This window comes from Nicotiana tomentosiformis, chromosome 2, assembly GCF_000390325.3.
Source record: "Nicotiana tomentosiformis chromosome 2, ASM39032v3, whole genome shotgun sequence".
NCBI classification, from domain to species: Eukaryota; Viridiplantae; Streptophyta; class Magnoliopsida; order Solanales; family Solanaceae; genus Nicotiana; species Nicotiana tomentosiformis.
In genome coordinates, this window is record NC_090813.1 from 130,749,894 (window position 1) to 130,766,067 (window position 16,174).

General features: G+C 38.3%; 1 protein-coding gene across 1 annotated transcript; it reads right to left on the bottom strand.

The window, feature by feature from the left end:
* Positions 1-7,508: 7,508 nt before the first annotated feature.
* Positions 7,509-10,516, bottom strand: LOC104087061 (patatin-like protein 2). Its single transcript, XM_009591455.4, has 6 exons — positions 10,251-10,516; positions 9,692-9,873; positions 9,408-9,591; positions 8,974-9,135; positions 8,577-8,879; positions 7,509-7,891 (listed from the first exon to the last, which is right to left on the bottom strand). The coding sequence occupies exons 1-6, from the start codon at positions 10,425-10,427 to the stop codon at positions 7,616-7,618; spliced, it is 1,284 nt and encodes a 427-aa protein (XP_009589750.1). The 5' UTR covers positions 10,428-10,516; the 3' UTR covers positions 7,509-7,615.
* Positions 10,517-16,174: the final 5,658 nt, after the last annotated feature.

Consider the following 16,174-nt stretch of genomic DNA (forward strand, 5'->3'; position numbering starts at 1 on the left):
ACTTTAAACATCTAAATCATTTTCCTGCTCATCTGAGCTCATGGCATCCTTGTCAACATCAAACCGCAATCTTGAATCCTCAACTTTCGAATCCTATGCTACTTGATGCACTTAATCACGCCAATGCGCAAGAGTACAAGAATTTCATTATAACTCCTGAACCACTAATAGGGTAAACACTTCATCATATAGAAATCTTCTACTTAACTCATTTCAATATAGCCATTGCAACACGTGACTGAATTCTCATATCCGCAGAAAATACTAATCTCAAGTAGTGGTCTAAACCACCATAACTCTTCCGGGATCCATCTACACATAACATGCCATAATACTTGAATTCCTCCAAATAAAATCAATTACGGCGGCCGTCAAGCCTCGCACGTACCGCTAAAAATTCACATGCATAACTCAATGCGCTGAAGGAACTGATCATTGCCACCATCATGCCAATTCAACCATTGTTAGCCGACCTGTCTTTTCCCAATTTATTCTTAACTTGCCTTAGAAATAATAATAGCTCCATTCATTCACTACATCACGAACCTAATTCCGCACTCATCCCGAGTGACCTTATTTTATGAGACCACGCTGTCTCAAACCTATGAACTATCTCATACCCTCCTTGTGCGCATATTCGCATCTTTAACTCGCACACCATTCTAATAATTCCTCTATGAGTCCGAAGTTATTTTCTCTCATTCCTCCAATACTACACCGCAGACCGAAGATAACATAGAACACTCCAAGCCCCTTTTCATAATCTGCAAAAGATCAATACTCAACCATACTACTGGCTCAAAATCCTTAGGCACCGCACTTTGAATTTTTAAACCCACTAGAACCATTACTGCGAGTCACCCACTCTGACTTGGTCCCGAATGTAATCAACTCCACGGCTCTGCTAGCACGTGTACACCCTCTCAAAGAAGCAACCGACTGAATTTCTTTCCTTATACATCGCATCCACACGAAGCATAGACTCCAAGTCTTTCCAAAAAACTGAACATGAACCGATAAGGCCAAAGACAACACACATTCCTCAAATCCTTTGCTCAAACTACCACTGATGTTTTCTTTCCTTAGTCGCAATAACCCACCAATACACCGATAACCAGAAGCCACACAAGTTGACAACTACGTAATCCAATCATAGACGGTGGGGCTCTCCCAATTTGGTTGAAGCTACCATTGCATAACCCTGGAACCCGCCAAGATTCCTTATGTTAAATATCTCATGAACATTCTGAATCACTAGCCACATTCACATATTCGACCTCTTACTGGATAAATAGTAAAATTTTTCATAGAAGCTTCATCAACACCACGCAACCGCTAACCTGCTCACAGGAGATATCCCACCTGTGGAAATTCCATGTCGACATCCTCCAACAACACTGCCCCGAATACAATTACCACTAAGCCAATAAACCATCATGAGCCTATGCTCATTCACCAGCTGTACAAGTCCGTTCACTCCTCATGGACATCAACTAAGGGTGCGACAATACATTCCAATCCAGAGTCGTGTTGCATTCCTCTTCATATTAAGCAACTCCCTCCTGTCACACACAATCTTCCTCAATATAGCAGCCAATATTCCAAATTTAGACCGTAGACCTGGTCATTGACCACCGTGAATCTCAAATCACTCAAAACTTTCCTCAAAGAGTTCAACTATCCTACCACGGAACCCATATGCTACTTTGCCACTCTCCCACTTTGGTCAAACTCTCTCCTTTAAGCAACTACCCGATTTCTGCTTCACAATTAGCTTTCTGGAAACTTAACCACCGCAAGACACCGTCTCACTTGCCCTTCCTCATCCTTCGCTACCCAGTTGTTGCCTCAAATCATTATCTATATCCAGAGCACTTGAACGAATAGATTGCTACTAACTTTAAACCTTTCCGAAGATCATCTTTCTCGATCCCAATATTAAAAATATCCATCTGATTCCGAAATTGTTACACTCTGCTACCTCTGACAACCGCTTCTCTAGAACCATCTCCTATATCATATTATACGACGCTCGAAAATACCAATTCTCATTTCTCCATCAACCCAATCCTGAACCTTCATAGGCCAATTGCCTTTTCTCCGCCAAAAATAAATACTGAACCTCTGAGTCATGCACTGAGTAAACCCCTTTCCAAGTCATTCATTGTTCCGACGCATATACAAGCATCCTACCATTACACAAACATTTTGTGATAGCAACGCATGAATCGTCATAATAATCAAAGCCAAATCTCGAACCTTAGGTAATACTGATACTAAGCTGAAATGACAGAACATCCTTCCATAAGGCGACGACAATCGTCCAAAGAGATTACGCAGGGAGGAACATCCTGCACCACATCTGTAGTACCATTACAATTCCTCAAATTCCTGATTTATAACAAGCGCTTGAATGGGAAGGAAATGAAGGCATAAGCCTCAAAGGAATCAAATCGCACGATGAGGAATCAAGAAGGGAAGTGCTCCTAACAACCCTGCAACCTCTCGAAGATAAGTACAGATGTTTCTGTACCGATCCGCGAAACTCTACTAGAGTTGCTCATGACTCGTGAGACCTAAGTGAACCTAGTGCTCTGATGCCATATTGTCATGACCAAAAATCCATAAAGATAGTGATGGCACCGGACACCACTGTCAAGCAAGCCAACAATGAATACTTGAATGGGTTCTCATTTTTGTTACTTTTGAAATCATATTTTCCTTCAATTTAAATCGTAAAAGATAAAGCTTACAAAATAAATAATAATATCTTTAAAAATTCCAAAACAGCACAACTCATAATCATCCCAAAACCCGGTGTCACAAGTGCATGAGCATCAACTAGGAAGATAAAATAAAATACAATAACTGTCCGGGATACAAATTTGGACAGAAAAGAAAATACAATACACTGAGGGAGACTCCGTTGACTGCGGATCATCATAAAGAATGCAGCTCACCTAAGTCCCTACCTTAATCGCGCCTATGCGCCCACAAGGCCGCTAAGCATATGTGTAGCTGCACAAAAATGTGCAGCAAGTGTAGCATGAGTACGTAAATTAACGCTTACCCAGTAAGTATCCCGCCTAACCCAAAAGAAGTAGTGACGAGGGGTCGGCTTTGACACTTACTAGTGGTCCAATAATATCAGGAATAGTAAAGAAATGAATAAATATGAGACAATAAATATATGAAACAAAAGGAATAAAATACGTGGTATAATTTTCCTCTTTACAATTTACTCAAGTTCTCAACTGGCAAGTTCCCTCCGTAATCGGAGTGTGTGTGTGTATATATATATATATATATATATATATATATAGATATAGTGGATTTCATCAAAGAGGTTGTCATAATTCAAATCAGGAAAAAACCCTCAGATACACTGGTTTCTTGCCAAATATTATGCACGATTCCATGAGGATAATATATATATATATATATAGGAAGTGCCGAGGCGAACGGCCCGCTTCCATGAGAGTGTGGTACATAAATCCTGCCGAGGCGAACGCCCCGATCTCATAAGAGTGGTAGAAGGAAATACACCGCTCGCGAATCATACGTGCGATGCGGTCAAATTTAAATTTAAGGAATCTCCTCGCTCGCGGATCATACTGGTTTCTTGCCAAATATTATGCACGATTCCATGAGGATTATATATATATATATATATATATATATATATATATATATATAGGAAGTGCCGAGGTGAACGGCCCGCTCCCATGAGAGTGTGGTACATAAATCCTGCCGAGGCGAACGCCCCGATCCCATAAGAGTGGTAGAAGGAAATACCCCGCTCACGAATCATACGTGCGATGCGGTCAAATATAAATTTAAGGAATCTCCTCGCTCGTGGATCATACTTGTGAAGCGGTCAAATATAAATTTAACATTAAGATGATATTTCTTTCTTGATTCTTTTCAAAATAAGGGAAATTCAGCTTGTAGCCTTTAAAGGAAATTACCCCGAACGCGAAACATACATGCGACGCGGTTACACATATATTTCTTAAGCTATTATAGCATTACTCAATCCTTTTCGAAATTACGAAGTTCAAATGAAACCTTTTAAATCTTAAGTTCTTCAATTTCAAATCCTTTCAAAATATTTAATAAGCAAACTCAATCTCGCTCCCTCTCTAGGCAGACAATAAGCACAATCAATAACAATATCAACAAGGCGTAATGTGAGCCAAAAACTACCCGGACATAGGCATAGCTAGTAACTACGTACAGGCTCTCGTCACCTCGTGCGTACGTAGCCTCCACAAATAGAATCACACAATAATTTAGTTCACCTATGGGGTTAATTTCCTCTTAAAAGGTTAGAAAGGAGACTTACCTCGCTCCGAAATTCCATAACCAGCTCCAAATCCTCCCTAACACCTCAAACCGATGCCCGTCACTCCAAAGCTAGTCAAATAAGTTGCAACCCAATCAAAATATACTCTAATATTCATAATTAATCAATTTATAAAAATTTCTAACTCCGCTCGAAAAATTGATATAGCAACCCTCAGGCCCACGTGCCCGGATTCCGAAATTTTTTGAAGATAACCATTACCCATAGCCTCACAAACTCAAATATATAATTCATTTCCAATTCCTTACCCAAATTCGTGGTTAAATTCCAAAAAATACCAATTTCAAGGTTTTCTACCAAAATCCCACAATTTCTACTAATTTCCATGTCTAAATCCATATATAAACCATGTATTTAACTTGTAATATGTGAGAATCACTTACCTTGACATAGATGATGAAGATGGAGCTCCAAAAGCGCCCCAAGACTGGCTCCCATGGAGGAAATGAAGTGAAAATGGCCAAAAATCCCGTTTTAAAACATCTCACTGCCCAGTCCGACTCCTTCTTCGCGAATGCTGAAATGCCCTCGCGTTCGCGAAGGCCAAACTTGCACGACCTTCAATTTCCTCTTCGCGTTCGCGTTCTAGCCTCGCATTCGCGAAGGTTCCTGGCTCCACTGTTTCATGTTCGCAGTTGGAGCTCCTCATTCGCGAAGGCTAAATGGCTCCAGGCCCAGCTCCTCCATTTCCTTCAATGCGCTCGCGACTGGCCCCTCGCGTTCGCGTAGGTTCCTCAAGCACCTCTTCGCGTTCGCGAGCCCTCCTACACGTTCACGAAGCCAAATCCAGCACCCCCAAAAATTCTTCTTCGCGAATACGGGACTTCCTTCTCGTTCGCGAAGAAGGAAACCAGACACCAGAATCAACAGTTCCAAAACAGCCCGAAAATGATCCGAAATTACCCCGAAACACACCCGAGGCCTCCCAGACCCATCCAATCATACCAACCAATCCCATAACATAACACAAACTTGCTTGAGACCTCAAATCACATCAAATAACATCAAAATAATGAATCGCACCCCAATTCAAACTTAATGAACTTTGAAACTTCAACTTCTAAAATCGATGCCGAAACCTATTAAATCACGTCCTATTGTACTCAAATTTTGCACACAAGTCATAATTGACATTATAGACCTACTCCAACTTTCGAAATCGAATTCTGACCCCGATATCAAAAGGTCCACTTTCGGTCAAATTTCTCAAAAATCTTCAAATTTTCAGCTTTAGCCAAATGATTCCAAAATGACCTATGGACCTCCGAATCCACTTACGGATGCGCTCCCAATTTTAGAATCACCATACAGAGCTATTCCCAGACTCGGAATCCTAAACAGACATTGATAACATTGAAATACACTTCAACCCAAATTTATGAAATTCTTCCAAAATGTCAACTTCCATAATAGGCGTTGAAACACTCCGGAGTCATCCAAAACCTGATCCGGACATACGCCCAAGTCTGAAATCATCATACGAATCTGTTTGGAACCTTCAAATCCTGATTCCAAGATCGTTTACTCAAAAATCCAACCTTAGTTAATTCTTCCAACTTAAAGCTTCCAAAAAGAGAATTTTCTTTCCAGATCTACTCTGAACTCCCTGAATCTCAATTCAGACTACGCGTACAAGTCATAATATCTGAAGTGAAGTTACTCATGGCCTCAAACTGCTAAACGACGCGCTAGAACTCAAAACGACCAGTCGGATCGTTACACCTTAGAACCTGGATATTTTTGGGTAGGGAACATTTTCACCTTAAATGGGCTCTATGTGTGATGAATCTGAATTACTCGGATCAGCGAATTCCGGAGACCAAATTAATGATTTAATCATGGCTCTTCAAGTGGGAGACCTACCTACACTCAATATTTACATCAAATTATACCAGTTTGTTATAGTTAAACAATGATAAATTAATTAATACGAGAAAACATAGTTATTCAATCATGATTTAGTGATAAACATTTATATTCATAGTTGGTTTGGTGCAAACATAGCGAGAGAAAATTTTATCTTACAAATAATATGATCCTTAAAGACCGGAAACATCAATAAACCGAGGAAATCTCCGGGAAATTGAATTTCGATCACTACTAGAAATTCGGCAAAAACCGACCAAGGTCGACCGACCAACTTTGGTCGGTAAAAAAACCGATCAAAGTTGGTCGGTTTTTCAAAATATTTTTTATTTTTTTTATTTTTTTACGAAACCGACCAACTTTGGTCGGTTTTCTTTGGCGCAAAAATGCGGGAAACTATTTTTGAGTCCAGCGAAATTTATGTTTCAAGAAACCGACCAACTTTGGTCAGTTTTTTAATTAATATAAATAAAAATTAATATTAAAAAAACCGACCAAAATTGGTCGGTTAATTCGGCGGGTCATTTAAAAAAACCGACCAACTTTGGTCGGTAATTTTACTTTTTAATAAAACCGACCAACTTTGGTCGGTTATTTTCGTGCGAAAATACAATTAAAGAGTATAAATCAAATAAAAGACAGTCTTAAAACAAAATGTACAAATGGTCTAGTGGTAGAATAGTATCCTGCCACAGTACAGACCCCGGTTCGATTCCCAGATGGTAAATTTTTTTTTACATAATTAAAATACCGACCAACTTTGGTCGAAAAAAGCCGACCAACTTTGGTCGGTTTTTTTTGCAATATTGTTTTTTTGAATTTAATTGACCGACCAAAGTTGGTCGGTAATTTCCGACCAACTTTGGTCGGTATTCCTTTCCGACCACAAAAATACCGTCCACACGTAAATGGTCGCGTTTTGGTCGGTTTTTTGCCATTACCAACCAACGTTGGTCGGTTTTTTTGGTCGGTTTTTACCGAATTTCTAGTAGTGGATAGCTCCAAGAGTCCAACTAAAAGAAGGAAGAAAGAGGAGCAATAAATTGGATTTATGTTGAAACTCCGATCAAGTGACAATAGATGGATTGGAATTAAACTGGACATGTGCCGTATAAATCTTTAATGCCAGTAATTAAGATAATAATTTATAGTAAAAAATGATAATTTAAAATTATCATTTTTGTTTATAATTTGGTTCCCTGAATTTCTTCATGTACTGAAGGAGATGCATCAGTTGTGAAAGAAGCAATCGGTTGAGGCTTGTAACAACCAACAATTAGAGAAACACGGAGAATTTCATTCTTCTTTTTTCCAATTTTACATAAAACTGCCTACAGCTTATGAAAATTCAAAGAAAAAAGATAAACATGTAAGACTTTTCCCTTATTGGTGTTTGACAGATTCTTGGAGTATTTTCCTAGTGGAGGTGAACTCCTCCGCTGGCTGTCGAAGTTTTCTTTGCTCTGAAAGCAACTTAGCAAAGCGAATAAGAGCTTCTTCATTGGTCCCCTCACCAGAAACTTGTTCATAGCGACCGGTGTCTAAGTTAACTCTTGACACAGGCTTCTTTAATAGATCATTACCAATTTGCACAAGTGTTTTCATGTTCTTTGTGGTTGAAATATCCATAGATGCAGCCTCCCCGGTCAAACTATCATCCTGCACAAATACATAAAATCAACATGAAGTGTGTGTATATATGTGTGTGTGCTGGCCTGGAATTTATGTTATATACATCAACTTAATAATTTTGGAACTCAATTGTTATACTAGATCATTTACCATGCATAAACTATAACATGTTATTAATTTATTTCCGGATTAATTTTATGCATGGTAAATGATCTACTATAACAATTGAGTTACAAAATTATTAATTTTTTTATCAGGTTTAAGTAATTGAATTACCCGCTATAATAGTAAAATCCCGGGGACTATTATTTGCTACATTCAAATAAATGAATTTTTATCCTGTTTCAACAGTAACATCAGAAATTTTACCTACTCTAACACTAACATCACCTTGATGAACATGTTTTGTTGTTATAGATTGTAAACTTTAGTGACTTTACCGTTATAGTAGACAAAGTGTATATAGTTACTTTAACGTGACACAAGATATAGTTTTATGATTTTAATTACTACTATTATAGCGGGTAAAGTTTAGTAACCTTAATATTAAAGTTGGTAAAATCGATTATTTTAGTGTTATAAAAATAATTTTGTAACTTAATGTTAGTGACAACACACGAAATTAACTCCGGACACCCTTATAAAAAAAAAAAAACAATACTATAAAGTGTACATGAAGGGAGAAAAATACTAGTAATACTAATCTTGGTACCTGAATTCGAAGATAGTTCTTTTCGTTTTGAAGGGACTGAAACATGGTGGAAAGGTGTATATCCACAATATCAGCACTTGCATCACCAAAAACGTCTAGCAATGGACTTGCACCATTGTTGTACAACCAACCAAGTACACCCCACGAGGAAGCCACGGCTGCGCTATACTTCTTTTCCTCCTTGCCTATACCAGTCCCCAATGACAGAACCATCATTTTCTTACAGTCCATTGGTTCCATGCCCTCGTATTGGGATTTCCCTAACATGATTTCTTTCGAAATGTGACTAATTGCCACTAGAGTCTGCGAGTAAATTTATCGACAAGTCTGATCAAATATGGGAATTTTGACAAAGAAATTTATAAGTAGTCTGTTTCTTTATCTAATGGCTACTCACTGGATTATTTGCAGCTACACCTCCATCAATGAGATCAAATGTACGTGTTTTCCCTTGAGCATCCTTGGTCTCAAAATAATGTACAGGGAAATAGGTGGGTGCTGCAGAGGTACTAAGGCAGATGTCAGATAGTAGAGCATCCCTAGAGACGTGAGTTTTGGCCTGTACAACGTACATAAATATGAATGAGTTTAAGTTTTGCATATATACTTACAATGTATAAGTTAACATAATTTTTTATAGCAAATAGCCAAATATGATACGCTAACTTAGAAAATAGAGCAATAATCTGTTATAATCGATTAAATTGTACTAATACCAATATTTACAACAATATATATAATTTAATCTAATATGAACAAGGCTATAAACCGGCTATCATGTACATTAAGCAGGAAATATAGTGAAATTTATTTAGGTGAAGAGGACTGTACATCAGCAGTTGTGAAGACGATAGGTTGAAGGCGCTTGATATCAAAAGCTGGGATGACTGTTTGAGTCAATGTTTGCTTCATAGTAAGATTGCCTAATATTGACTTAACCAATGTTTTTAGATATTTTCCGTCATACTTTGGGCCCCCAAATAAATTTGTGATTCTCTTGACAAACCCGCTGCGGCTGCATTTACATATAAACATTTTTTTCATCGATACTGTGTCCAGCAAACTAGTATATAATTGAAAAATAAAACACTCGATTATATATCAACTGTTCTAACCTGCTCTCAGGAAAGATTTTAGAGCCGTGCTCCATATAGAAATTGGTAATATTTTTCGCTGCATATAAAGGGCGATTATCCTTGTTTGGAGCTGTGAGCATGGTGCTTATTAGTCCACCTGTGCTCGTTCCAGCTACAACATCAAAATAGTCTGCAATTCTTGCATCCGGTCCATCTATGTCCTAAAATAGCAACACAAGTTGAGGATCATTACATGCTACAAATTTTCGAAGTTAAATATATGAGGTCGAATCCTATATATATACAGAGGCATGCACAGAATTTTACACAAGCAATATTAGTTGATTGTCACAATTCGGCTTGTAAGTGGATTTGAGTGCAAAATTATGAAAGTTTAAAGGTTTTACTTTCTATTACAAATTAAATTAAGTTTTGTATTAGTTTTCATCGTTAATAATGGTTTTAAAAAAATACACACGACTTAATAAAGATGTCTCCGCCCTACCAATATACAAGTATAGATAGAAATAAATAAATATTTTTAAAATTATACTATTTAAAAGTAGCTAGGCATGTAGATAAAGTGGTTAATGGATACCTGAAGCTTGGATTCAAGGAAAGCAAGAAGGGTGCCAGGAATAATGCCTCTGATGCCACCTCCATCTATGCTCAAAACTGTTACTATCTTTCCTTTTGTAGCAGCAGAAACCATAACAGGTAGTAGAACATGAAGAGTCACTAATAAAGTTAGTGCAGCTACAAAAGTTCTACCCATACTTGCCAAGTTCTATACTAGAGGAAGAATTAACACACTGTCTCTAGTATTTGACAGAGAATATATAGCAACTTAATGGCTTGGATTCACCAGTTTTCGTAAATCCTTTATTTATACACTCAAATTTCATCGAACACTTTTGATCATGACATCATCACAGTGGCTGCTAACACATTTTAAATGGGTTGTTGACAAAGACTTTTTAAAACGTACAGGGCAAATGGCCAAATAATTAAACTTATCCAATTGCCATTTGAATGCATTCTTGTTTACTATTTCTAACTTTTTTTCTATATATAGTACTGTAGTCATACCTTTGAACCGTCTTGACGAAATCCTGGTGATCTAGTGGGGCATTACGTCAATACAATAATTAATAGAACAAACCATATTGTTTCTGAATATTTAATTTTCTCGGGAATTCTTTAAAATTCACGTACCACCCTAATTATTTACTTTTTATTTGTAAGGTCAAATGAGGCAATGAATATCTAAGCACCCAATCAACTAGACGAGTATTAGACGTTCCAATATCATAGTTTCTCAACAAGAAAATAACAAAAGAGATCTTATTGTAACTGAGAAATCTGCAATTAGCTATTATATAAACAAATCACAAGTAGGTAAACGGCTCGTGGGATCAGTCTATTTTGAGAATTAGTAGGTTGGTGTTGAAATTTAGTTCCCATGACTTTCAATAATGAAAAGGTACAAGCAGTGTTAAACATCATGATGGATAAATTAATATAATTGATGAATTAGATGAGTATGAGTAATTTATACAAAGCTGTTGACTGCACGTCTGCACCAGCTTCGGTCTCTTAAGTACAACAGCTTTTGGTCTTTAACTCTTATCCACTGGTTCTCCTATTTGATGTATTTGAATAGTACTGCACTAGATAGCGCTGTGGTCAATGAGAGAAAGTTAGAAGCAATTGCAAAGCGTTTAAAAGAGTATATCTATGTAAAATGAAGAGATCATTGGACCAAATTGTATGATACCGTAGCGGATTAGAATTTAGATCACTTGCGACTTAGGATATAGCCTATAATAAGAGTATATCCAATGCCAGCTAGTGAGACTCCACTTGCTAGATTCAATACTTAAAATATGCTTGTAACTTGTAAGAAGAATATACTACATTCATCCTAAAAACAATGGCTAAGTGCAGAATAAGAGAGTCAAACCTTATAATTTTAATGAGTCAACTTGAAAATTGATTTTTAGAATTTCAAAAATTTATACGTGAAAATTACATAAAAGAACTCTAAATAAATATTTATTATAACTAAGATTATTTATAAAATATTTGAAATAGTCGAAAAAAAGCTATCTGATTTCTCAAATAATGATAGTAACAAATGAAATAGAATTGACAGAATCCGTTACAAATATTATTTTCGTTATATGACAATTTCACATGAAACCGGTAAAAAATACATACCAGTTCTATGTAACGATCCGACCAGTCGTTTTGAGTCCTAGCACGTCGTTCTGCGGTTTGAGGCCTTAAGAAGTTTCACTTCATGTTTTATGACTTGCGCATAGTCGGAATCGAATTTCGGAAAGTTCAAAGTTGATTTGGATGGGAAATTCTAATTTCGAAAGCTTTAAGTCGTGGGAATTCACCGTAGGTTTAATTGTGTGAAGACGACTCCATAATGAAGTATCGATGGTTCCAATAGCGTTGTAGGGTGATTTTCATCTTAGAAGCGTGTCCGGATATTGATTAGGAGGTCCGTAGATCATTTCAGCGTTAATTGACGAAAGTTGGAAATTGGATGATTTTTAGAAAGTTTGACCCGGAGTGGACTTTTTGATATCGGGGTCGGATTTCAGTTTCGGAAGTTGGAGCAGGTCCGTAATATCAATTATGACTTATGTGCTAGATTTGAGGTCAATCGGACTTGATTTGATAGGTTTGGCGTTGAATGTAGAAGTTTGAAGTTTTAAAGTTCATTAGGCTTGAATCGATGTGTAATTCATATTTTTAGCATTGTTTGATTTGATTTAAAGGATCGACTAAGTTCGTATGATATTTTAGGACTTGTTGGTATATTCGGACGGGGTTCCGGAGGTCCCGGGTGTGATTCGGATTGAATCTGGAACAAATTTGGACTTGTGTGAATGACTAAAGTGCACCACTTCTGGTGCAATGGCACCTGCGCAAGTTTGACTGCAGGTGCGAGCTCGCAGAAGCGAGCGGCTGGGCGCAGATGCGGGGCTGGAGAAAGTGGCTAGTGGTTGCAGGTGTGATGTGAGGGCCGCAAAAACGGAGTCGCTTCTGCGCAAGGATGATCGCAGAAGCAGACGAGAGCTTGGGAGGTCGGTCCGCAGAAGCCGGATTTGGACCGCAGAAATGGTTGGCCAGCGTCAGTGACCTTCCACAGTTGGTCGACCGCTAAAGCGGCGCCGCTGAATTGAACCGCAAAAGCGGAAGTTCTGGGCAGGATGATTTAAAAATCGAGGGTTTGCCATTTTCTTTATATATTTAGAGATAGAGCTCGGATTTAGGCGAAATTTTGAGAGATTTTCATAGGAAATATTTGGGTAAGGATTCTACACTCATTTTTTATTAATATCCACTAATCTATCAATTATTCCTTCATTCAATTAAGGATTAGGGGTGAGAAATTTGGGGGAAAATGGTGGAAGTTCTTAGACCGAATTTTGGGAATTTAAAAGCGATTTGAGGTAGGATTTGAGTAATTTTGGTATGGTTGAACTCGATATCGAATGTGTATTCGTATTTTGTGACTTTTAAATGATTCAAAGACGTGTTCCCGGGTCGACCTTTTGGGAAGATTATTCAATTCATTTTTAAAGTCCTAGTTTCATTATTTAAATTAGTTTCTTATAGTTGTATTTATAGTATGTAATTGCTTTTGGCTAGATTTGGGTCGTTCAGAATCGGAAATTCGAGGGAAATGCATTCTTGTCGGCTGATTGAGCTTGGTTTGAGGTAAGTGACTTGTCTAACATTGTGTGAGGGAAACGCCCCTTAGGTTTTGGTATTGTTATGGTATTTGAAATACGTGAAGGCTGCGTACGCGAGGTGACGAGTGCATAATCGGGATATATGTTGAAAAATACGGTTCTTGCTGAGTAGTTTTCTTTTAATTTCTTAACTGAATTTCTCTAGCCTGTGTAGTCATCATGTTTAGTCTAATGTCGCATGCCTACGTGTCTTAACTCTTACTTGGAATTTGTGCAACATGCTTAGTTAAGTTACCTGCTTCCTTGATCTTGCATTCAGTCTTTAACTGTAGGATTCCTTGCTGTAAATTTGTTGTTCCATAGGTTATGAATTGTGTATTTACTTTTGGACTACGAGGAGGAACCTCGGGAGCTCCCCCTATTGCATATTTACTTTTGGGACTACGAGGCGGTATCTCGGGAGCTCCCCCTGTTATGTATTTACTTTTTTGGACTACCAAACGGTACCTCGAGAGCGTCCCTATTGCATATTTACTTTGGGACTACAAGACAGTACCTCGAGCTCCCCCTGTTGCATATTTATTTTTGGGATTACTAGGCGGTACCTCACGAGCTTCCCCTATTGCGTATTTACATTTGGGACTACGAGGCGGTACCTCGGGAGTGCCCCTACTATTTACCTCTATTTGCTGTGTTGTTACCTTTATGAAATTTCTCATTGTTAAATTGTTAGTCATTTCATTATATTATTATATCTTCTGCCTTGTTTCCTTTTTATTCCAGTAAGGCCCTAACTTAACCTCATCACTACTCTACCGTGGTTAGACTTGGCACTTACTAGGTACCGTTGTGGTGTACTCATACTGCACTTCTGCATATTTTTTGTGCACATCCACGTTCTTCCTACCAGGCCAGATACCAGTGAGCTAGACCGTACGTGAAAACTTCAAGGTATATCTATTAGTTACAAGAAGGTTTAGTAGAGTCTCGCGGAACGGTACGGAGAAGTATGTACTTATTATCAGGAGGCTATGTAACTGTTAGGAAAAGCTTCACTTCCTTGATTCCTCATCGTGCGATTTGATTCCTTTGGGGGCTTATGCCTTTATTTCCTTCCCACTCAATCTCATGCGACGTGAAGCGCTTGTTATCAATTGGGCATCAAAGAGTTGTAGTGGTACTGCAGATATGGTGCAAGATGTTTTCATTATGTGTTCGAGTGGTCTATTATCGTCGCCTTGCAGAAGGATGTCTTGTCATTTCAGTTCAGTATTTGTACTTCCTATGGTTTTGATGCTATGCACGAATTATTGTGATATTCATGAGTTGTGATCGCACGGTGTTGGTATAATGGTTGGGTGCTTTTTTATGTGTCGAGGCAGTGGATGACTTGAAATGGGTATTTCTCGGTGCATGATTTAGAAGTTCGGCATTTAATTCCAGTGGAGAAAAGGCAATCAGACTATGGATTTGATTTGAGGCAATATTTTGGGGCAGCAAAGTATGGGGAAGGACATGGCGGGAGATGTCTCACGGTGGTTGAATTACCAGCAGGTCAAGTATGAAAAGCAGAGGTAGAGCAGTTACTTAAAGAAGATGGTTTTGATCGAATTAAGAAAGGCAGAGTAACATGCAGATTCTGTGGTAGGATAATCACATGCCTTGAGAAAGTTTAAAACGATTTGTGAGTCATGGTGGAAAGTGACTAGGTCTACAGACCTTATTTGAAATAGTGGTTACTGTACTGAGAAATATTGAATATGGCAGAAAGAAGTTTGTTTGAAATGAAGAGCGGTGTGGAAACTTGATTGTCGTGGGATGCAACATGACTTCTAGTTTGGAATGTATTGTCGGACTTTCAGTTGATGTCAATGGGGAATGAACAGACTTGTACAGTTGGTGGATGAGCATGGGCTCAAGAGGTTTACTAATTTTGTGGTAGTTGTACCCAGTGCAACGTCGTTAGGAGATGTCGATATGTAATTCCACAGGTGGGCTATCTCCGGTGGACAGGTCAGCGGTTGTGTGATTTTGATGAAGTTTCTACAGAGAGTTCTACTTACTACGAAATAGAAGGTCAAATATGCGATTATGGCTGATAATTCGGAATGTTCATGAAAAGTTTAGTAAGAAACTACAAGAAATTTGGAGGGTTGACGGTGCGGGAGCATGGTAACTGAGAAGGGAAAATATTTGTGGGTTCTAGGTTTATAAATTGTAGCTTAAAACTAAGTGGGGGAGCCCTACCATCTACGATGGGATCGCATGGTTGTCTACTGGTGCGGGTTCTGGTTATCGGTGCATTGGTGGGGTATTATGACTAACAAAATAAAGACATCAGGATTAATCCGGGCAAGGAATTTGATTGATGTGTTCTCCATTTGGCCTTATTGATTCATGTTTAGGTTTTTGGGAAGACTCATAGTTTATGCTTCTTGTGGAGGTGATGTACAAGGAAAATAATTCAGCTCGTTGCTTCCTTGAGAGGGTGTTCATGTGCTAGCAGTGCATCGGATTTTGATTATATTCGGGACGAGGTTACAGTGGGTGACTCCCAACAACGATCCTAGTGGGTTCAAGAATCTAATTCCAATGCCTAAGGATTTTGGGTCCATTTTGTGGTTAAGGATCGAGTTTTCACAGTGGATTACGAACGAGACTTAGAATGTTCTATGTTATCATTGAATATGCGTGCAGTAGTGGAGGAAAGGAAGAAACAATTTCGGATTCGCGAAAGGTCCTTCAGAATGGGTGTACCAATTGGACATGTTATTGTGTGCATGAGGAGGATATGAGATGGTTCATGGGT